Source organism: Mesoplodon densirostris, chromosome 6 (genome assembly GCF_025265405.1).
Source record: "Mesoplodon densirostris isolate mMesDen1 chromosome 6, mMesDen1 primary haplotype, whole genome shotgun sequence".
NCBI lineage: Eukaryota > Metazoa > Chordata > Mammalia > Artiodactyla > Ziphiidae > Mesoplodon > Mesoplodon densirostris.
In genome coordinates, this window is record NC_082666.1 from 58,687,073 (window position 1) to 58,706,436 (window position 19,364).

A 19,364-nucleotide genomic window follows, 5' to 3' on the forward strand; every position below is an offset into this window, starting at 1 on the left:
AGCATAAGAGAAATTGATTCTGGACCTGAAATACCAAAATAATCTTACAGTCTCGGCTACAGTGCTTCTGTGGTCTGAAGCCTGAGGACATTGTAATAATGTGATTCTAGTTAATTGAATTTGTTTCCTTATTTATTTTTATTTGTTTATTTTTGGCTGCATTGGATCTTCGTTGCTGCGCATGGGCTTTCTCTAGTTGCGGCGAGCGGAGGCTACTCTTTGTTGCGGTGTGCGGGCTTATTGCGGCAGCTTCTCTTGCTGCAGAGCATGGGCTCTAGGCGCAGGGGCTTCAGTAGTTGTGGCACTCGGGCTCAGTAGTTGTGGCTCACAGGCTCTAGAGCGCAGGCTCAGTAGTTGTGGCGCACGGGCTTGGTTGCTCTGCGGCATGTGGGATCTTCCCGGACCAGGGATCAAACCTGTGTCCCCTGCATTGGCAGACGGATTCTTAACCACTGCGCCACCAGGGAAGTCTCTAACTGAATTTGTTTTTACCTTGTACCCAAGTTTTGATTGTTCATCAAGTCATCCAACCCTTGTAAAAAATGCTGTTGACTTAAAATACATAGTGGGTAACGAAAATGTTTGTAATTTGGGAGGCTGATACACAAATTGGGCTGAAGTACTGCTCTAATTGTCACTATACTTCCCTAGAATAATAAACTGCCTTTTGATGACCGGGACGAATTGAGTGAAATCGTAACGGACAGATACGGGGCAGACAGTTTCCTTAGAATATTCAAATACATCAAGTGAATGGAATTCTTTCTTACTCATAACTTGGATTTATTACTTTTTTTTCCTTTTAGCCCTGCTGCTTTCCTGTTGCAGCCCACTTCACCATCAGATAGAAACAGTGTTACACTACTTGAAAAGGTACATTTTAAAACAATTTAAAATTAATTCTGACCATACTCACATATGATAAAATATTCTTTACTTTTGTTGATATCCCAGTTAAATTTCTATTTTCACATTTCCTAGTATGTGCACATTATGTAACATTCCTGTTTACACATTAGTTATTACTTCTAAATGGGAATACTGGAATTTTTAAACTGTGCCAGTGAACATTTAATTTTACAATAATGTTAACCTTTTATAGATTAACATTAATGAAGATCAGGTACAATTATTAACGTTTTAACATTACATGTCTGTCTTATTCAGGACACGAAGTTGACGACTCCTAGAGAGAAAAATGAAACAGTTTCTAAGAAAACACCAGAATTTGAAGTGGAAGACTCTTCATCATCAAATATTGCAAAGAGTAGTGCATTTGGAGGGTCTCTGCCAGCTAAAAAAAGTGATCCATTCCAAAAAGAGCAAGATCATCTGGTAGAAGAGGTTAGAAAAAGATTGTATTCAGTATACTGAAATGTCATTTTCTAAATGGTGTTGGGGTTATAAGTGAAGAACAGTTAATTATTGATTAGGTGTAATTTGGGAAAGAGGTCACAGACAATAAAAACCATGGTTAAAGCAGAATTGGTCCTCCCCAAAAGTAGAAATAGATATAAAATAAACTTATTTAGTTAAGATTATATCCATGGTTTAGAACCCATGTCCCATTCTATAACTATCCAAAAGTACAAAAATAATACATGTATAATATGTTTGGAATTAACCATTACATAAGTTGTTGGATAAATACACCCAATGATTATACTTATTAAAATACTCTGTGAATGTTATCTGTTGCTTAGCTGAGCTTCCTCTTTTTTTGAATTTTAGAACAAAGACTATACAATATATTATCACTGAGTGAAGGTTTTGTCCTTCTGCTTTTTAAATATTTCAAAAGTGAATAAATACATGATTGTTTATGATCTTGGTTTTCTTAACCAGCTCTGTTCCTTAATACTTTTCTCTGGCAAGTGACCACGTAATACGACTATTGCTGAGTATTACAGAACTCGGTTTATACAAATGAAATGGTCAGGCCATTCTTTTTTTTTTTTTTTTTTTTTTTTTTTTTGCGGTACGCAGGCCTCACACTGTTGTGGCCTCTCCCGTTGCGGAGCACAGGCTCCGGACGCGCAGGCTCAGCGGCCATGGCTCACGGGCCCAGCCGCTCCGAGGCATGTGGGATCTTCCCGGACCGGGGCACGAACCCGTGTCCCCTGCATTGGCAGGCGGGCTCTCAACCACTGCGCCACCAGGGAAGCCCCAGGCCATTCTTTAATGTTATTTTTATTACATATTTCCCATTGTTTGAATTTGGATAAACAGCCAGAAAATAAATCAGCTGTTTTACATTCCTCAGAGACTGAAAGAAAAGTTTGGTTTAGTGCATATTGATTCAGGTATTGGAGTTCCCTCCTTTATCTTGATCCTGAAAAAATTAATAAATATTGTCCAAATAAGAGAGCTGGCTGTCAGTCATTTTTCTTGTTTGCAACTTGAGGAAGTTGGACCAGTTTCATGGTCTCTAAATATTTTTAAATCTCTAAAGGTCTGTTGTTTCTCTGTATTAGTTGATTGACTTTATACTAAAGAAAAGATGTTTAGTCATTCTTTTTTTTCTTTCCTGATATGGGAGGAAAGGCACATTTTCTGGTTAAAAGAATTTACAGTAGCAGTGGAATGAGATAGGATGGAAGAGGAGAGCCCTAAAATCTCATAAAACTCTGAAAGTAAAGTGAAATTAATTCTCTTTAATAGTGTTTATGACAAGGAATATTTAGTGTTAGAATTCTAAGAAGCCATCTATTTTCATGGAGGAGGGTGAATTGGAGTCAGTTTGATTATGGTTGTAGGCAGTTTCTTTTTTCAGGATTTTCAGGGTGCAGAGATTTTAATTTGCTTGTTTTTTGCTTTCTGGTTTTATTAAAATGTTAATACAGAGTGCTATTTTCATATTGTACACTTTCTTTTCTCTATTTTAGAAATGTATCCCTATGTTTTCACTAATTTATGTCTGATGATGAGGTTTCTGGCAAAGAAGTTTGTTGTCAGAATGTACTCTGTTTATTAGTAGAGGTGTTATCGTGTGGTGGATTATAATTAAGAGGAACCTGCATGCTTTAGAACCAGTCATTTTAGCAGATATGGAATTGTGAAGCTCAAAAGTGTGGCAGATAGTAGTTCAGATCACTGCAGTCAGAACTATATCTAAATCTTTCCAAATGTAAAGATTTCTATCTTTTCTCTCCTGTGTAACAGGATATCCATTTAAGATAAGGGAGGAAACGGGTTTGGGGTTTGATTTCACCTTAATAGGATTTTGTGCCTGGAGAGTCTATATGGAGTGTCTGGGAGCTACATTGTTGAGTTTATTTTTGTGCTTATTGTTCTTATCAGGGCCTTTGTTGCATTCTACCAGTGGGCTTGGTAATTTTTGCTTTACTTTTTCTTTTCTGTTTTAGGTTGCAAGGGCAGTTTTATCTGATTCACCACAGCCTTCTAAAGGAAAAGAAGTAATATTAGAGGAACTAATTGACTCTCTAGTTTCCAACCCCTTCTTAACAAGGAATCAAATTCCCCGAACTCCAGAAAACTTGAGTAAGTTAATAATGTTTTTTGTCACTATTTTCTTTCTTAGACATTACTACTATTAGAACCATGGTCTGACAGATCTTTTGGAAACTCACTTTAAAACTTTTTTCTGTATCTTTCAATTTAGTGGCATTGGCTCTATTTGTTTTCATGTGGGGGACTTTTATTGAAATATCAACTGTGGGCACTGTCACTTATATGGCATTCCTTCAGCAGTATTATTTTGCCCTGGAACTATATAATTTTGATTTTGTTGTTTTACTTGGCTTTTTCTTGGAAAATATTTTAGTTGATCACTTCAGAAATATCCTCCACATCTGATCTGTGATCAACATTTATAGAGTATGGAGGCTGTATTCTTCCAGTCAGCAACCAGCAGCATCAGCCAAAAACTCTGTACAATCTTACTTACCTCTCCCAAGCTAATCAGACTCTCCAGTACTTTGTTCTTACAACCTATATTGTGTGGGCAAAGTTCTGATATTCTTGTCCTCATGTAGGCACATCATCCTGGGTGAGTGATTAAATATAATTTCCATTATGCTACTAGAAATGACATATCCAAAGTTAAATGGATTCAGTTCAGGTTGAACCTAGCCACTGTATAGATTGGTGATTGGCAAACTACATCTTGCAAACCAAATCAGGCCCACCCTATGTGTTTTTGTACATAAAGTTGCAGTGAACACAACCTTGTTCATTTGTCAGCATATCGTTTATGGCTACTTTCACATTACAGTGACAGAGCTGAGTAGTGACCACAGATAAGATGGCCTGCTAAACCTGAAGTATTACTATCTGGCCCTTTATAGAAAAAGTGTGTGTGTGTGTGTGGTGTGTGTGTGTGTGTATGCTGTATATATATAAGTGTGTGTGTGTATATATATATATATATATAAATAAATAAGCATGCCAAACCCTGGCCTAGATGGGCAAGAAAATATCTTTGTTTCCATTTATTTATTTATTTGTTTATTTATTTATAAATAACATCTTTATTGGAGTATAATTGCTTTACAATGGTGTGTTAGTTTCTGCTTTATAACAGAGTGAATCAGCTATACATATACATGTATCCCCATATCTCCTCCGTCTTGCGTTTCCCTCCCACCCTCCCTATCCCACCCCTCTAGGTGGTCACAAAGCACCGAGCTGATCTCCCTGTGCTATGCGGCTGCTTCCCACTAGCTATCTATTTTACATTTTATAGTATATATAAGTCTATGCCACTCTCTCACTTCGTCCCAGCTTACTCTTCCCCCTTCCTGTGTCCTCAAGTCCATTCTCTACATCTGCATCTTTATTCCTGTGCTAGGTTTTTTTTTTTTTTTTTTTAGATTCCATATATATGTGTTAGCATATGGTATTTGATTTTCTCTTTCTGACTTACTTCACTCTGTATGACAGACTCTAGGTCCATCCATCTCACTACAGATAACTCAATTTCATTTCTTTTTATGGCTGAGTAATATTCCATTGTATATATGTGCCACATCTTCTTTATGCATTCATCTGTCGATGGACGCTTAGGTTGCTTCCATGCCCTGGCTATTGTAAATAGAGCTGCAGTGAACATTGTGGTACATGACTCTTTTTGAATTATGGTTAAGAAAGTATCTCTTTAATACATGTGATTTGTATGTGCTGTGTGAAAGTATATGCACATTTCAGGAACACCTTTCGTTTTTTGTGTGTGGTCATTTGGAGATGGAATTCTTTGATGTTGTTGGGATTTAGTGTATTGTGGAGACTTGTCATCCAACTGGCATATCTATGAACATGTACTGAGTCAGCAGTTTTATCTTAAGCACTAGAAATGAAATGTTTAATTGCATGTTCTGTTTGGGAACTTATTAATAACTTGTGTTATTTCCCCCTTCATTTAATTAGTAAGTGAAATTAGGAGCTCATGGAGAAAAGCTGTTAAAATAGAAGATAACAGAAGTACAGAACCAATTCAAATGGATACTGAACATAGAGAAGTATTGCCAGAATCCTTACCTGTGGTGCATAATCAAAAAGAGCTTAACGTGGATAGTTTTTTCTCAGCAACCACTGTGTCCGATTCCAGCCATTCTCCTTTGCCTGAAGAGAAAGTTGTTTCAGATTGCCTCAAGTGTGTGCTTCAGAAACCTGTGGTAACCAGTTGCATAGGTGAACCAACAATACAGAATCTGTCAGATTTGTTAAATAAGGACATAATTTGTAAGCAAGATTTGGAATGTACAGCTTTACAGAACAAGTTTTTAGAAACTAGCCAAATAGAGACATTCTCCCCTGCTGTAGGCAATAGGAGAGATGTGATAGGTAGCAGTGAAGAAGAGTATATTAAAACATCAGACCACTCGAAAGCTTCTTACAAAGATCTTTCCATGCATAAAAGTATGTTATGGAACTCTTTTCAGATATCAAGTGGAGTTAGTTCCAGTTTTAAAGATAGTGATTTTGGCATATTATATGAAACTCTTCCAGAAGAAGTTGGTCACTTAAGTCTTAATAGCTCCAGTAGTACAGAGGCCAATTTTAAACTGGAACCAAATAGTCCTATGCACAGTGGCATTTTCCCAGAAGGTGCTGTGGGAGGAAGACAGAATACTCCAGAATCAGACTTTAATTTACAGGCTGCTTGCAGTGGATATGAGGCTCTGCAGAAATCTCTGCCCAAGCAAAGGGAAGAAATTTGCCTCTCTAATCCTGAAACACTTGAAAGACACAAACCAGAATTGAGCCTTACTTCCCAATACATGCAAACTGATGATATGCTTAACTTTTTGGGCACTCATGATTTGCACATTGACTGTACAAAACCATCTTCACGCATGTCCCTTGGTGAAAGAAAACGGTCTCTTTCACCACTAATTAAGTTTTCTCCAGTGGAACAAAGATGGAGGACCACAATACCATGTAGTCTTGGAGAACGTCTACCTAATTTAACAGGTAAGATTTAACTAGATAATGTGCATATTAACCTGCTGAAGTTTTCTCTCACCTTCTCCTAAAAATAGCATGCAGTGAATGTTACATGATCTTTATTGTTAATATGACAAAATATGCTCCTTATTCCTTCAACTAGGATGAGAAGAGTGAACCCACCATTTTTACGGGTACTTTAAGAATGTCTAGTGATTTTTTTCTTTTTTTTTTTTTTTGCGGTATGCGGGCCTCTCACTGGTTTGGCCTCTCCCGTTGTGGAGCGCAGGCTCAGCGGCCATGGCTCACAGGCCCAGCCGCTCTGCGGCATGTGGGATCCTCCCGGACCGGGGCACGAACCCGTGTCCCCTGCCTCGGCAGGCGGACTCTCAACCACTGCGCCACCAGGGAAGCCCCTCTAGTGATTTTTATATAGCTTACAATTGGTATGGGGCAGGGGTAGAAAACAAAACCAAAAACCTGAAACCTATTGCTTTTGTAATACAAACTACTGAAAGTAAACCTTTTCAAAATCTTTTTGGCTAATGGAAGGTGGTTCTAAAGTTGAGAAATGCTATGTTAAATATCATTATAATATAGTGGGACTTCCTTGTAGCACAGTGGTTGAGAATCTGCCTGCCAATGCAGGGGACACAGGTTCGTTCCCTGGTCCAGGAATATCCCACATGCCGCAGAGTAACTAAGCCCATGCACCACAACTACAGAGCCTGCGCTCTAGAGCCCACGAGCCACAGCTACTGAGCCCATGTGCCACAACTACTGAAGCCCATGCACCTAGAGCCTGTGCTCTGCAACAAGAGAAACCACTGCAGTGAGAAAGCCCACACATCGCAATAAGAGTAGCCCCTGCTCTGGGCCTCCCTGGTGGCGCAGTGGTTGAGAGTCCGCCTGCCGATGCAGGGGATACGGGTTCGTGCCCCGGTCTGGGAGGATCCCATATGCCGCGGAGCGGCTGGGCCCGTGAGCCATGGCCGCTGGGCCTGCGCATCCGGAGCCTGTGCTCCGCAACGGGAGAGGCCACAACAGTGAGAGGCCCACATAACGCAAAAAGGAAAAAAAAAAAAAAAGAGTAGCCCCTGCTCGACACAACTAGAGAAAGCCTGTGCGCAGCAACGAAGACCCCACACAGCCAATAAATAAATAAATAAATAAATTTAAATAAATAAATAAATAAGATAATATAGTATCTGTGGTTTCGTTTGAAGTAATTTGATGGTGGTGCAGTGACAAAACAAGGTAGGTCATTGTATTACTTTCCTAGGGCTGCTGTAACGATGTACCACAAACTGGGTGGCTTAAGACAACAGAAATTTTTTGTCTGGAGAAAACAAGTTCTGGAGGCTAGGATTCAGAATCAAGCTGTTGGCATGGCTGTGTTCCCTCTGAAGCCACTAGAGCAGCGGTCCCCAACCTTTTTGGCACCGGGGACCAGTTTCGTGGAAGGCAATTTTTCCATGGTGGGGGGTGGGGAGGTTCAGGTGGTAATGCGAGGGATGGGGAGCGGCAGATGAAGCTTCGCTCGCTCGCCTGCCACTCACCTGCTGTGCGGCCTGGTTCCTAACAGGCTGCGGACTGGTAGTGGTCCACGGCCCGGGGGTTGGGGACCCCTGCACTAGAGGATGATCCTTATTGACTCTTCTAGCTTCTGATAACCCCCAGGTGTTCTTTGGCTTGTGGCAGCATAACACATTTCTACCTCCATCTTCACATGGCATTCTCCCCTTGTGTTCTGTGTACCTTCTTATAAGGACATCAGTCCTATAGATTAAGGGCCCATCCTACTCCCATCTTACTTTTTTTTTTTTCTTTATTTTTGGCTGAGTCGGGTCTTTGTTGCTGCGCGCGGGCTTTCTCTGGTTGCGGCAAGTGGGGGCTACTTTTTGTTGCGGTGCACGGGCTTCTCGTTGTGGTGGCTTCTCTTGTTGCGGAGCACGGGTTTTATGCGTGCGGGCTTCAGTAGCTGTGGCTCGCGGGCTCTAGAGCGCAGGCTCAGTAGTTGTGGCGCATGGGCTTAGTTGCTCTGTGGCATGTGGGATGTTCCCGGACCAGGGCGCGAACCCATGTCCCCTGCATTGGCAGGCAGATTCTTAACCACTGTGCCACCAGGGAAGTCCGAGAATAATGGTAATTTTATTGCAGTTACATATTTGCATGTGACTTTTTACTGAAATTTGCTACTACTTGGAATTTGTCCTATTTTTTCTTTATAATGTTCCCTTATCCTTTTTTCTTTTTGAAGTCAATTTTGCAGAAGAAGAAATCTTGAATAAGAGCCTTGATGCAAAAGAATCTCCATCCGACTTGAAAGATGAAGCAGTAGCCCAGTCAACTTAACTATGATCAACTTAAGTTGAAGCAATGTCACAGGATAAAAACATTTGTAATTTAAATACACATTGGAAGTGTAACTTTTTCAGGGTCTAAAAAAGTCCTAAATAATGCTTTTTAGCCTTCTCTACTGATTTTAAGTAAGGAGAGTGTGTTTGGATTTTCTCTCTCTGTATGGATATGGGGTTGAAATGTGAAGTATTTGGAAAGCAAACAAGTTATGAGAAGCCATTTTGGTTTCTTGCATAATCTTGTAAGCATGAAGTAAATGGCATAGTATTAGGTTAACTAATTCATTATGTTCTAATTTCAGTTAATTAACATAAGGATGAGTAGTTTTTAATGTGTTTTATTAAGTGGTTAACTTAATAGCCATTGGATATACTGATCTTTCTTTCTAGGGAAACAACTTTTATTGTTTCTTTTTACAACATTCTGGTACTAAACAAAAAAAGTGAGGAAAGTAATGCTTTGGGGTATATAATCAAAATGACAAAGTTTAAGTTTGGGAAAGCTCTAAAGAGGCTTAATGATTATTCAGGTAGGTTGATCCTGAAAAATGATGTTTGATGGAATAAAGTGCATGTGATGATAGTGAAGACTGGAGCAGAATGAATTTAGAAAAAAGGAAAAAGGCGGAAAATGACTAGATACTTTTGAGGGACACTAACTATAAATCCATTCAGTGGGTTGTATAGCAGTTTTATATTTAGTCTAATTTAGACTTTGAGAATTTAACTCTAGTTTTTTATTTTAACAGAAAAAATGTAAATTAAAAAATTAGTCTGGTTTTTTTGGAGGGGCAGTGTTTTTGGGGAAGGGAGCTAATTTTTTTTTTAATTTTTAAATTAAAAAATTTTTTTTATTGGAGTATAATTGCTTTACAATGTTGTGTTAGTTTCTGCTGCACAGTGAAGTGAATCAGCTATACTCATACACACATCCCCTCCCTCTTGGACCCCCCCCCCCATCCCACCCAACTAGGCCATCACAGAGCACCAAGCTGAGCTCCCTGTGCTATACAGCAGGTTAAGGGAGCTAATTTTGATTGTTACTTTCCTCCTCAAAAACCATCAGTTCCCCACTGCCTACAGAATAGCTTCAGATTAACTTGAGAAAATTGAATTTGTAGTTAAATAACTTGTTCAGTGTTAAACAGCTAGGTCAATGGTGAAGCTAGGATTTGACCTTATTTTCCTTCCTTAATATACCAACAAGACCTCCTAGAAGTAACTAAAAGGCCAGGATGTAGGATATGGCTGCAGGAGTGGACCTTCTGGACTCTAAATGTGAGTCAGATGTGAGGCCTCTTGTACAGTGTCCTGCCTCATGTAGTTAGACCCCCTGGCCAAGAAAAGGGCTTGTCTTTAGCATCCAAGTGAATACATGCCATTGCCCTGTGTGAACCAGGAGGTTAAGCACACACTGGAAGGGTAATAGCACCTACAGCACCCCTGTGTCTAGCCTCAACTCTTAAGCATCACAGCCTTGTCCAATTTGCCAAGAAACTGGCAAGAAGAGGAGAAAAGTTGAAGAGTTCTGGAAGTGGATGGGCTTAATACTTCGTCTTCACTCATTTTGGCTTACTTTCTCTGTGTTGCTTGTTTGATCCAAGTTTGAAGGCCAGCCTTTTTTTTGTGAGAAAAGACAGAAGAAAAGCACAAATAACAACCTTCTTTGCAGTGGAAAAGAAAGAGGAAGAGAAAAGCTTCTCCTAAGGTGCCATATTCTTTTATTAGTTAACAGAATAAATAGGGGCTCTGTAACTGGGAAACTGTCCTCTAGTCTTAAGAAACCTAGTATTGGTAAATCCAAAATTAACATGCTAAGGAGAAGGTATTAGCATCTACAAAGGGCCAGAGCTATTCCTGGATACTTAATATATCATTTAATTCTTATACTTCTGTAAGATACTGATATTGTACCTATTTTACAGGTAATGATACCAAAGCTAGGGAGCTTAAATAAATGACTTGTCTAAGATGGACTTGAGGAATTACCTGGGATAATCTTTAAAAAAACATACTCTGTAGGTCTAAAGTGAGGATTAGAAATCGGCATTTTAAATAGCTTCCGTGGTAATTCTTAGGCTCAATAAAAAGCTTGAGAGCCACTGCTAGGGGATACAGATTCACATTTAGCCCTGGGGTATCTTAAGCTACGTGCACTATTACATTCTGCTTTAGAGATCTTAGCTCTCTGATAAGGAAGCTGAAGTTCACCAGTAAGTGTGGGCCCTGAATTAATGGGAATCACAAGACCAAAATATCTTTGGATATTAATAGATTTACAAAAACCACATGGTTGTTGAGTCACACCTGTGATTAGGCTGAGTTTTTGGCATTCTTCCCTGTCCTTTGTATGCCAGTAGTATAAACAAAAGTATATTAAATCTGTGACTTTCACCTAAACCATTTTGATTATGACTCTTCCTTATCCAATATTGCCTGCGTTACCTGCCTTTTGACCTTAAGGGACTGCTTTGACCATATCACTTTGTTTAAAATTCCATTAATTTCATTGTTAATTCCAGAATTGAGTTCAAATTTAAAGGCATATAAGGTCTTCTCCATAGATTCCTCTTTTCCCCCTTCCACTGTGATCTCCCCCCCCACCAGCCTTTCTTTTAACTGAAATGCTTTGGTGGGCATGTGTCTTTAAAAATCTTAATGCACAGTTCTGAAGCTGGAATCCTACCTTCACCTCCCAGCCTTTCAGAGTTATAGTTCGTCCTTTAGGGTTCAGAACAAATCTCATATTCACCTTGAAGTCTTAATCTCTTATCCATGGGACTGTCCCTTCTCTGAAATCTCCTATGGCTTATGTTAACTTTTATTCACTTAGTATTTTTCATTTATTGCTTTTATTGTATTTTTTCATGGTTGTATGTGATTTCTCCAGTTGTATTGATTAAATACATACAGACATATACTTAGGTAGATATGTGTGTGGGGTGTGTCCACACATACATATACTCCAAGGGCCATAGATCATCCTTAGCAGATACTGAAGTATTGGAAATGTTTTCTTTGCCTCTGTCTGATGGAATTAAAGTAATGGTAAAGAGGGAGGGCTACTTTATTGCTGTAAGAGTACTTTTTCTCATTACATTCACAGCAGAATGTATCTTGTTTTATTCACTATTCTAAGATGGTGTGTAAACTGACTTCTCTGTCAGTTTGAAACTTTAGATAATGCCCCTATGTCCTAATTGTTTTAAATGTTTAAAGACAACAAGCATATAATGTTGCTTAACATGAAAAATGTTATCAAGTGGAATAAAGACTATTTGTTGTTAAAGAAAATCAATTTGGGGGAATTTAATTGAAAACAAAAATACAAGTATTTTGAAACCATTCTTTACCATGTGTTTCTTAACCATGATCTATGGAGTCAATTTTATTTAAATTCTTCAGACCTGTATAAAAGGAAACCCTGTTTTTCCCTTACTCTGAGTATACTAAAATTAAAGAAGATAGGTTTAAGGACATTTTCCTTAATGTAAAGAAAGTATTTGCTAAAGTAAAGTTCTTTCACGTTAAGTTGCAGATACATAGTTGATATACCTTTTGCCGTATGCACTGTGAATGTTAAATCCACATGCTGAATTTAAAATATTTGTGAGTCCTCCATGGGACTATCTGTAAATGTTTTACATACTGGTCTTGAAGAAATGTTCAGTATTATACCATCTAGCTCTAGATTTATTAAATGTATTTTAAAATGATTTTTAAAAGTACATATATACCCTCAGAGTTCATTTGGAGTCTATACTAGCTTATTGCCAAAGGCCCTAATTAGACTAGTTTAATAACATATCTGAACAGCTTCTTGCTCTTCATGGGTAGGGATCTTGTCATCCACAGGTGCTGCTATAAAGGATTTAATAAATGTTAAATAACTTTATAAAAGTTTGGAAATTCCCTATCACTTATATTTAACGTCTGTAAATAGAGATGCCTCATTTGTAAAATGAGGTGAGAGGAGTTGATCAGAGGTGTTTTGGCTCTAAGATACTTAGATTTCATTTAAAACAATCTATGAGGCGGCTGAAATAGGGCACTTAGGTCTGTTTTTTGATTTCACTATACCACACTGCCAGTTCAAAATAGGAACCTTAGAATTCTTCCCCAAAAGTATGTAATCTAAGAATCTGATTCAAAATTATCCAATTTCCAGACAAATACAGATGGGAAAGTGATCTTGCCCAAAGCAAAACACTATTTGAGAGAAGTAATTTAACTTCCTGGCTTCAGTTTACTCAATCTATAAAATTGGGGAACTTATATGAAGGAATAATGTACAGCTAAAAAGCTAGGATTTTTATGAACTTTTCTGTCAGTGGAGTTAGTAGTGGCATGTAACGGTTAGGAGATGGGGAGGATCTGCAACTACACTGCCTAGGTTCAGCTGTATAACCTGGTCATACCAGTTTTCTCATCTATTAACAGATAAATGTAATCTACCTCACAGGTTGTGAGGATTAAGTAAGAAAATGCACATCAAGTATTTAAGAATACCTGGGATTTAGTAAGGGCTTAAATACTTAGCTAGGCTTCACATCCAGTAATTTGGGAGTGGGGAGGAAGAATGGCTCAGTGGGTGGTATTGACAGCTGACACATTACTGAGTATGTGCCAGGTACCATTCTAAATGTTTTCCATGTTGTTTTAATTTAATCTTAATCCAATGAAGTAGTGCTATCCTTATCCATATTTTACAAATGAGGAAACAAGCACAGTAAAACTAAGTACCTTGCCCAATTCACAGAGCCAGTAAGTGAAGGGACTAGAATACTAACTCAGCTCAGGTGGTCTAGCTCCAGAGACCGTTCTCTTAACCACACTGCTACAGTTGCTATGAAACATCGTTAAGATGATGGGAGCCAAGATTACAAAATCAAACTTACCAGTTAAGCAATACTTGTGGGCAGTCAGAATCTATAGCTTTAATATTAACCACCTTCAAATTATTTCAAATAAGACCATATTTTAAATTGCTAACAGCAAATGTTTATTCATGGTTGAAGCCAAAAAGAATTTATAAATGCATTTTAATACCTTGCTGATAAAATAACATTCCACCTTTGCAACCTTGTAAAGAATACAGGAAGATATTGTAAAGGCTTTGACGTGTATATCTATTATAACCAGGTAATCAGAACACACACACATACACCACCACCTACTTTAGTGTTAACACCATACCAACTTTTCAGAAAGGCCATCTTGAAAGCTCTACTGGATAGCTGAGTAAATAGCGTCCAAGGCTTGAAGACTGGGGAGAAGGGAAGAAAGGGATGGAAGAAGTAAGCAGCACACATTTCAAAGCCCACTTTTAAGCACACGACATTATGAATATTAAAAGAAAAAGGGGGAAGGCAATTCAGCATTTTCAGAGAGCGCATTTTGGCAACATTCAACGCATAAGAAGGCTGTGCTTGGGACCATCCACTCTCTCCAGCTTCTCAAAGTGTTTCCTGGCATTGCGAATGTTGATCAGAGTAGCTGCAGAAGGGATCGACGGATCTGACATAACCACCATCACGTACGTGTTTGACGTGAAGATGTCGATGAACGCAGCGAAGTTAGAATTCCTAACTTCCATGCTCTGGAAAGAAGCGGCCAATTTACTGCAGCTCAGCTTGAACTGCTTAATAATGTTGCTGATCTTCTCGAATCGGTGGACGTCACGCTGCTCTTTGCACTGGTAATGGGAAATGACCAAGAACGTCGCCCTCTCGAATAGCAGAACTTCATCGGCCTCAATAATCTGGGCAAAATTCCTGAGGTTCATCTCCAGCTGCTGAACATTGGGAATCAGCTGATAGACAATACTGGACCAGGCTTTGTAGAGCGTTTCATCCCAGATGGATGTTCGAAAACAGGCACACTCCAGCGGGCGAGACAAACGCCTCAGGTCTTCCTCTCGCTCTTTAAAAATCAGGTCACGCTGATCCTCCTGAACCAGATCCATTTTGTGCACCAGGCAGAAGATTTTGGCATCAGGAGAGTTCTGGAGGATGGCTTCCAGACACGACTGGTAATAATGCATGTCCTTTTCCAGTTCGCGGCTCTCCACGTCGAACACGTAAATCAGAACCTCGACATTACGGAAGATGTTGTCTCGCTGGCTGGTGAAGTAATTTTCCATGAAGGTGTCCTGACCGCCACAGTCCCACAGATTCAGCACCAGGTTGCCCAGAAATCGGACGTGGGAGTGCTCCACATCAATGGTGGCACCCAGGCGCCGGGTGTCGCGAGCGATGTAATTGGCAAAGATAATGGACCTCATGCTGGTCTTCCCCGACCCGCTCTTCCCCATCAACAGCACCTTTTTCTTCATGGCTGTATTTGGCATCACCCGCCGGAGCTGCCGCGGACTGGGCCTCAGGGCGCGGCCTAACTGCAGCGCGGTCGGAGGGAGGGAGGGGCCGGGGCTTGCTGGGGCTCCAACGGCCGGGCCGTGCAGCTGTGCAGCCGGAGAAGCCGAAGGTGCGAGCTCGGGGCTGGGAAGGCGGCGACCGGTGAGCTCTTTCTCGGGGGAGAGCGCTCTAGGGCAGACGGCTGCAGCCGCTACAGCGAAACGCTCGCCTTCCGGAGAGGAGAGTCTCTGCGTCTCCGCTGCCACCCACTTCCGGCGGCGATCTCGCGAGAACCCGCGCTCTCGGCTGTCGCTGCACAACGAGCTTTGATAAACCGCTCTTTTAGCGAAACGCAGCAGGGCCCATCCGAAAGAGAAAATGGAAGGTGAACCCAGGACTCTGGTGTTCTGGTCTCCTATTTAAACGGGGCCTACGGTTGCAAATTGTACGTGTGTTGGCAGTTGGGAGAATGCTGCCATCTCGTGGCCGAAAAAACACCAGCACACCACTACGCGCTTTAAGAGCGCGGTGTGCTGTTGTGTGGTTTTAGGCCTGAGCAGCAGACAGGGAAAAGCCGAAGAAGGCTTAACTTCTCCGCCCAGTTAGGCCTCCTCAGATTCCCTGGTTTACTCAGTACAAGGACAGGGGAGATAAAAACTGTACAGATGTTCAGAAGTAAGTGATTGCCCATTGCTACACAGCTGAATGGTAGTGAATCCCTCCCGGGAGATATCCTAACTCCCAGTTAGTGCTTTTTCCACTTGGAAGCAAGTTCCTTTCTTACACCTGCTTTCTCGGTAGTTTCAGACTTTGGGATTTATAATCAGAATTACAAAGCTTGAGGAAACTCTAATATAGAACATTGCTTACTACTCACAATAACACTGAATAAATAACCTCATTTTCAAGTCAGTAAATCGAAGCTTACAGGGGTTAGGTAACTACCAAGTTACATGTCTATTACATAATGAAATGCAATTTATTTTAAAAATATAAATTGTATATATTTAAGGTGTCCATCATGATTTGATATACACAGTGAAATGATTACGGTCAAGCTAACCTATCTTGTATAGTTACCATTTTTGTGTGTGTATGTGGTGAGAGCACATGAAATCTACTCTCTTAGTAAATTTCCAGTATTCAATACAGTGTTAACTATAGTCATCACGTTGTAGGTTAGATCCCTAGACTTACTTATCCTGCATAACTGCAACTTTGTATCCTTTGACCATTATCTCCCCATTACCCTCACTTTCCCCTACCTGGTAATAACTATTCTCTCTGCTACTATGTATTTGACTTTTTTTAGATTCTACAGATAAGTGAGATCATGCAAGGTTTTCCCTTTCTGTGTCTGGCTTATTTCACTCAGCCTGATGCCTTCCAGTTTCATCCTTGTTGTTGCAAATGGTAGGATCCCTCTTTTAAAGGCTGAATAATATTTCGTTGTATATATAAACCTCCATTTCTACTTTTTTTCTTTTTTTTTCTTTTTTTCTTTTTTTGCCGTACGCGGACCTCTCACTGTTGTGGCCTCTCCCATTGCGGAGCACAGGCTCCGGACGCGCAGGCTCAGCGGCCATGGCTCACGGGCCCAACCGCTCTGCGGCATGTGGGATCTTCCCAGACCAGGGCACGAACCCGCGTCCCCTGCATTGGCAGGTGGACTCTCAGTCACTGTGCCACCAGGGAAGCCCTCTACTTTTTTTAATGTAAAAAAATTTCTTTTGATTTTTTTGTTTAAAACTTAACACATCTTCAGTTTTCTGAGCCAGTAAGAATGTTCTCTAACACCATATTCTACAAGTGGATATTGACATAAATTTTAGCTAAAATATATCAACAGAAGACTTACTGCTATTCCTTAGAAAAGTTGAACATTTTTGGTTTTTACCATTCAGTTTATTTAAATTCTTCTAGTACTTATATTGGATTATGGTGATTTTCCCCCCCCTTTCCCCAGTGTTATTGAGATATACTTGACATATGATATTGTATTAGTTTTAGGTGTACAATGTAATAATTTGATACATGTATATATTGCCAAATGATTACCACAATAAGCTTAGTTAACACCCATCCCCTCACATAGTTACACGTTTTTTCTTGTGATAATAACTTTTAAGATCTACTCTCTTAGCAAGTTTCAAATATACAATACCGTATTGTTAACTGTAGTCACTGTGCCGTACATTACATGCCCAGAACTTATTTATCTTATGACTGGAAGTTTGTACCTTTTGACCACTTTCACCCATTTTTCCAACCTCCTCAAACCCCACCTCTGGCAACCACCAATATGCATCTATGAGTTTGTTTTCTTTAGATTCCACATATAGATGAGATCATATAGGATTTCTCTTTCTGTGTCTGACTTATTTCACTTAGCATAATGCCTTCAAGGTCCGTCCTTGTCGTTGCAAAAGGCAGGATTTCTTTCATTTTTATGGCTGAATTCCCTCTCCTCTCTCTCTGATATTTATTGATATATTGATATCAATCACATTTTCTTTATCCACTCATCCATCAGTGGACACTTGGGTTGATTCCACATCTTGGCTATTGTAAGGAATCCTGCAATGAACATGAGGGTGCAGATATCTTTTTGAGATAGTGATTTCCTTTCCTTTGAATACATACCTAGTAGTGGGATCGCTGGGTCATATGGCAATTCTATTTTCAATTTTTTTGAGGAAACTCCATACTGTTTTCCATAGTGGCTGCACCTACATTCCCATCAACAGTGTACAAGTGTTCCCTTTTCTCCACATCCTCACCAACATTTGGTATTTGTGGGGTTTTTTTTTAAATTTTTATTGGAGTATAGTTGCTTTACAATGTTGTATTAGTTTCTACTGTACAGCGAAGTGAATCAGCTATATGTATACATATATCCCCTCTTTTTTTGGATTTCCTTCCCATTTAGGTTATCTATTTGTGTTTTTTGTTTTTTGGCTGTGTTGGGTCTTAGTTGCTTAGTTGCAGCACGCAGGATCTTTGATGAGACATGAGGCATCTTTCATTGCGGCGTGCTGGTTTTCTCTTCTCTGGTTGTGGTGTGCGGGTTTTCTCTTCTCTAGTTGTGGCGTGTAGGTTTTTTCTCTCTCTAGTTGTGGAACTCGGGCTCCAGAGCATGTGAGCTCTGTAGTTTGCGGCATGTGGGCTCTCTAGTTGAGGCGTACGGGCTCAGTAGTTGTGGCCCGTGGGCTTAGTTGCCCCGCGGCATGTGGGATCTTAGTTTCCTGACCAGGGATTGAACCCACATCCCCTGCATTGGAAGGCGGATTCTTTACCACTGGACCACCAGGGAAGTCCCTACTTGTTTGTTTGTTTGTTTTTTTGATGATAGCCATTGTGAAGTGATATCTTACTGTGGTTTTACTATGCATTTTTCTGATGATTAACGATGTTGAGCATCTTTTCATGTGCCTGTTGGCCATCTGCATGTCTTCGCTGGAAAAATGTCTATTCAGGTCTTCTGCCCATTTTTATTTTTTATTTTATTTTATTTTTTTTTGCAGTACGCGGGCCTCTCACTGTTGTGGCCTCTCTTGTTGTGGAGCACAGGCTCTGGACACGCAGGCTCAGTGGCCATGGCTCACGGGCCCAGCTGCTCCTCGGCATGTGGGATCCTCCTGGACCGGGGCACAAACCCGTGTCCCCTGCCTCAGCAGGCGGACTCTCAACCACTGCGCCACCAGGGAAGCCCATTCTTCCCATTTTTAAACTAGGTTGTTTGTTTTTTTGATGTCGAGTTGTATGAGCTGTTTATATATTTTGGATATTAACCCCTTATCTGTCATATCATTTGCAAATGTTTTCTCCCATTTAATAGGTTGTCTTTTTGTTTTGTTGATGGTTTCCTTTGCTGTGCCAAAGCTTTTGAGTATAATTAGTTTCCATTTGTTTATTTTTGCTTTTATTTCCTTTGCTTTAGGAGGTAGATCCAAAAAAATATTGCTGCAATTTATGTCAAAGAGTGTTCTGCCTATATTTTCTATCTTTTAAAAAATAAGTAAATAAATTTATTTATTTATTTATGCCTGTGTTAGGTCTTTGTTGCTGTGTGCGGGCTTTCTCTAGTTGCAGTGAGCGGGGGCTACTCTTCGCTGTGGTGCACGGGCTTCTCATTGTCGTGGCTTCTCTTGTTGCAGAGCACAGGCTCTAGGCGCGCAGGCTTCAGTAGTTGTGGCACGTAGGCTCAGTAGTTGTGGCTTGTGGGCTCTAGAGCTCAGGCCCAGTA

The 19,364-nt window shown here is 40.2% G+C and overlaps 2 protein-coding genes and 1 non-coding gene across 5 annotated transcripts in view; 2 read left to right on the plus strand and 1 right to left on the minus strand.

Moving 5' to 3' along the window:
• The window catches only part of HAUS6 (HAUS augmin like complex subunit 6), a 46,067-nt gene extending 36,714 nt beyond the window's left edge, over positions 1–9,353 (plus strand). For all 3 annotated transcript variants that reach the window (XM_060102049.1, XM_060102050.1, XM_060102051.1), the window contains 5 exons: positions 807–873; positions 1,168–1,344; positions 3,366–3,501; positions 5,386–6,432; positions 8,666–9,353. In XM_060102049.1, the coding sequence (XP_059958032.1) occupies positions 807–873; positions 1,168–1,344; positions 3,366–3,501; positions 5,386–6,432; positions 8,666–8,760 (1,522 nt within the window). In that variant the 3' untranslated portion in view covers positions 8,761–9,353. The remainder of the gene's footprint in view (positions 1–806; positions 874–1,167; positions 1,345–3,365; positions 3,502–5,385; positions 6,433–8,665) is intronic.
• On the plus strand, positions 591–724 carry LOC132492825 (small Cajal body-specific RNA 8). Its single transcript, XR_009532881.1, has one exon. It is a non-coding gene; the product is annotated as a small Cajal body-specific RNA 8 (non-coding RNA).
• A 4,390-nt stretch (positions 9,354–13,743) lies between the features above and the next one.
• RRAGA (Ras related GTP binding A) lies at positions 13,744–15,393 on the minus strand. Its single transcript, XM_060100816.1, has one exon. The coding sequence runs from the start codon at positions 15,112–15,114 to the stop codon at positions 14,173–14,175; it is 942 nt and encodes a 313-aa protein (XP_059956799.1). The 5' UTR covers positions 15,115–15,393; the 3' UTR covers positions 13,744–14,172.
• Between the last annotated feature and the right edge of the window lie 3,971 nt (positions 15,394–19,364).

Coding starts and splice junctions, on each gene's coding strand:
- RRAGA (XM_060100816.1), bottom strand. CDS start 15,114: ATGCCAAATACAGCCATGAAGAAAAAGGTGCTGTTGATGGGGAAGAGC.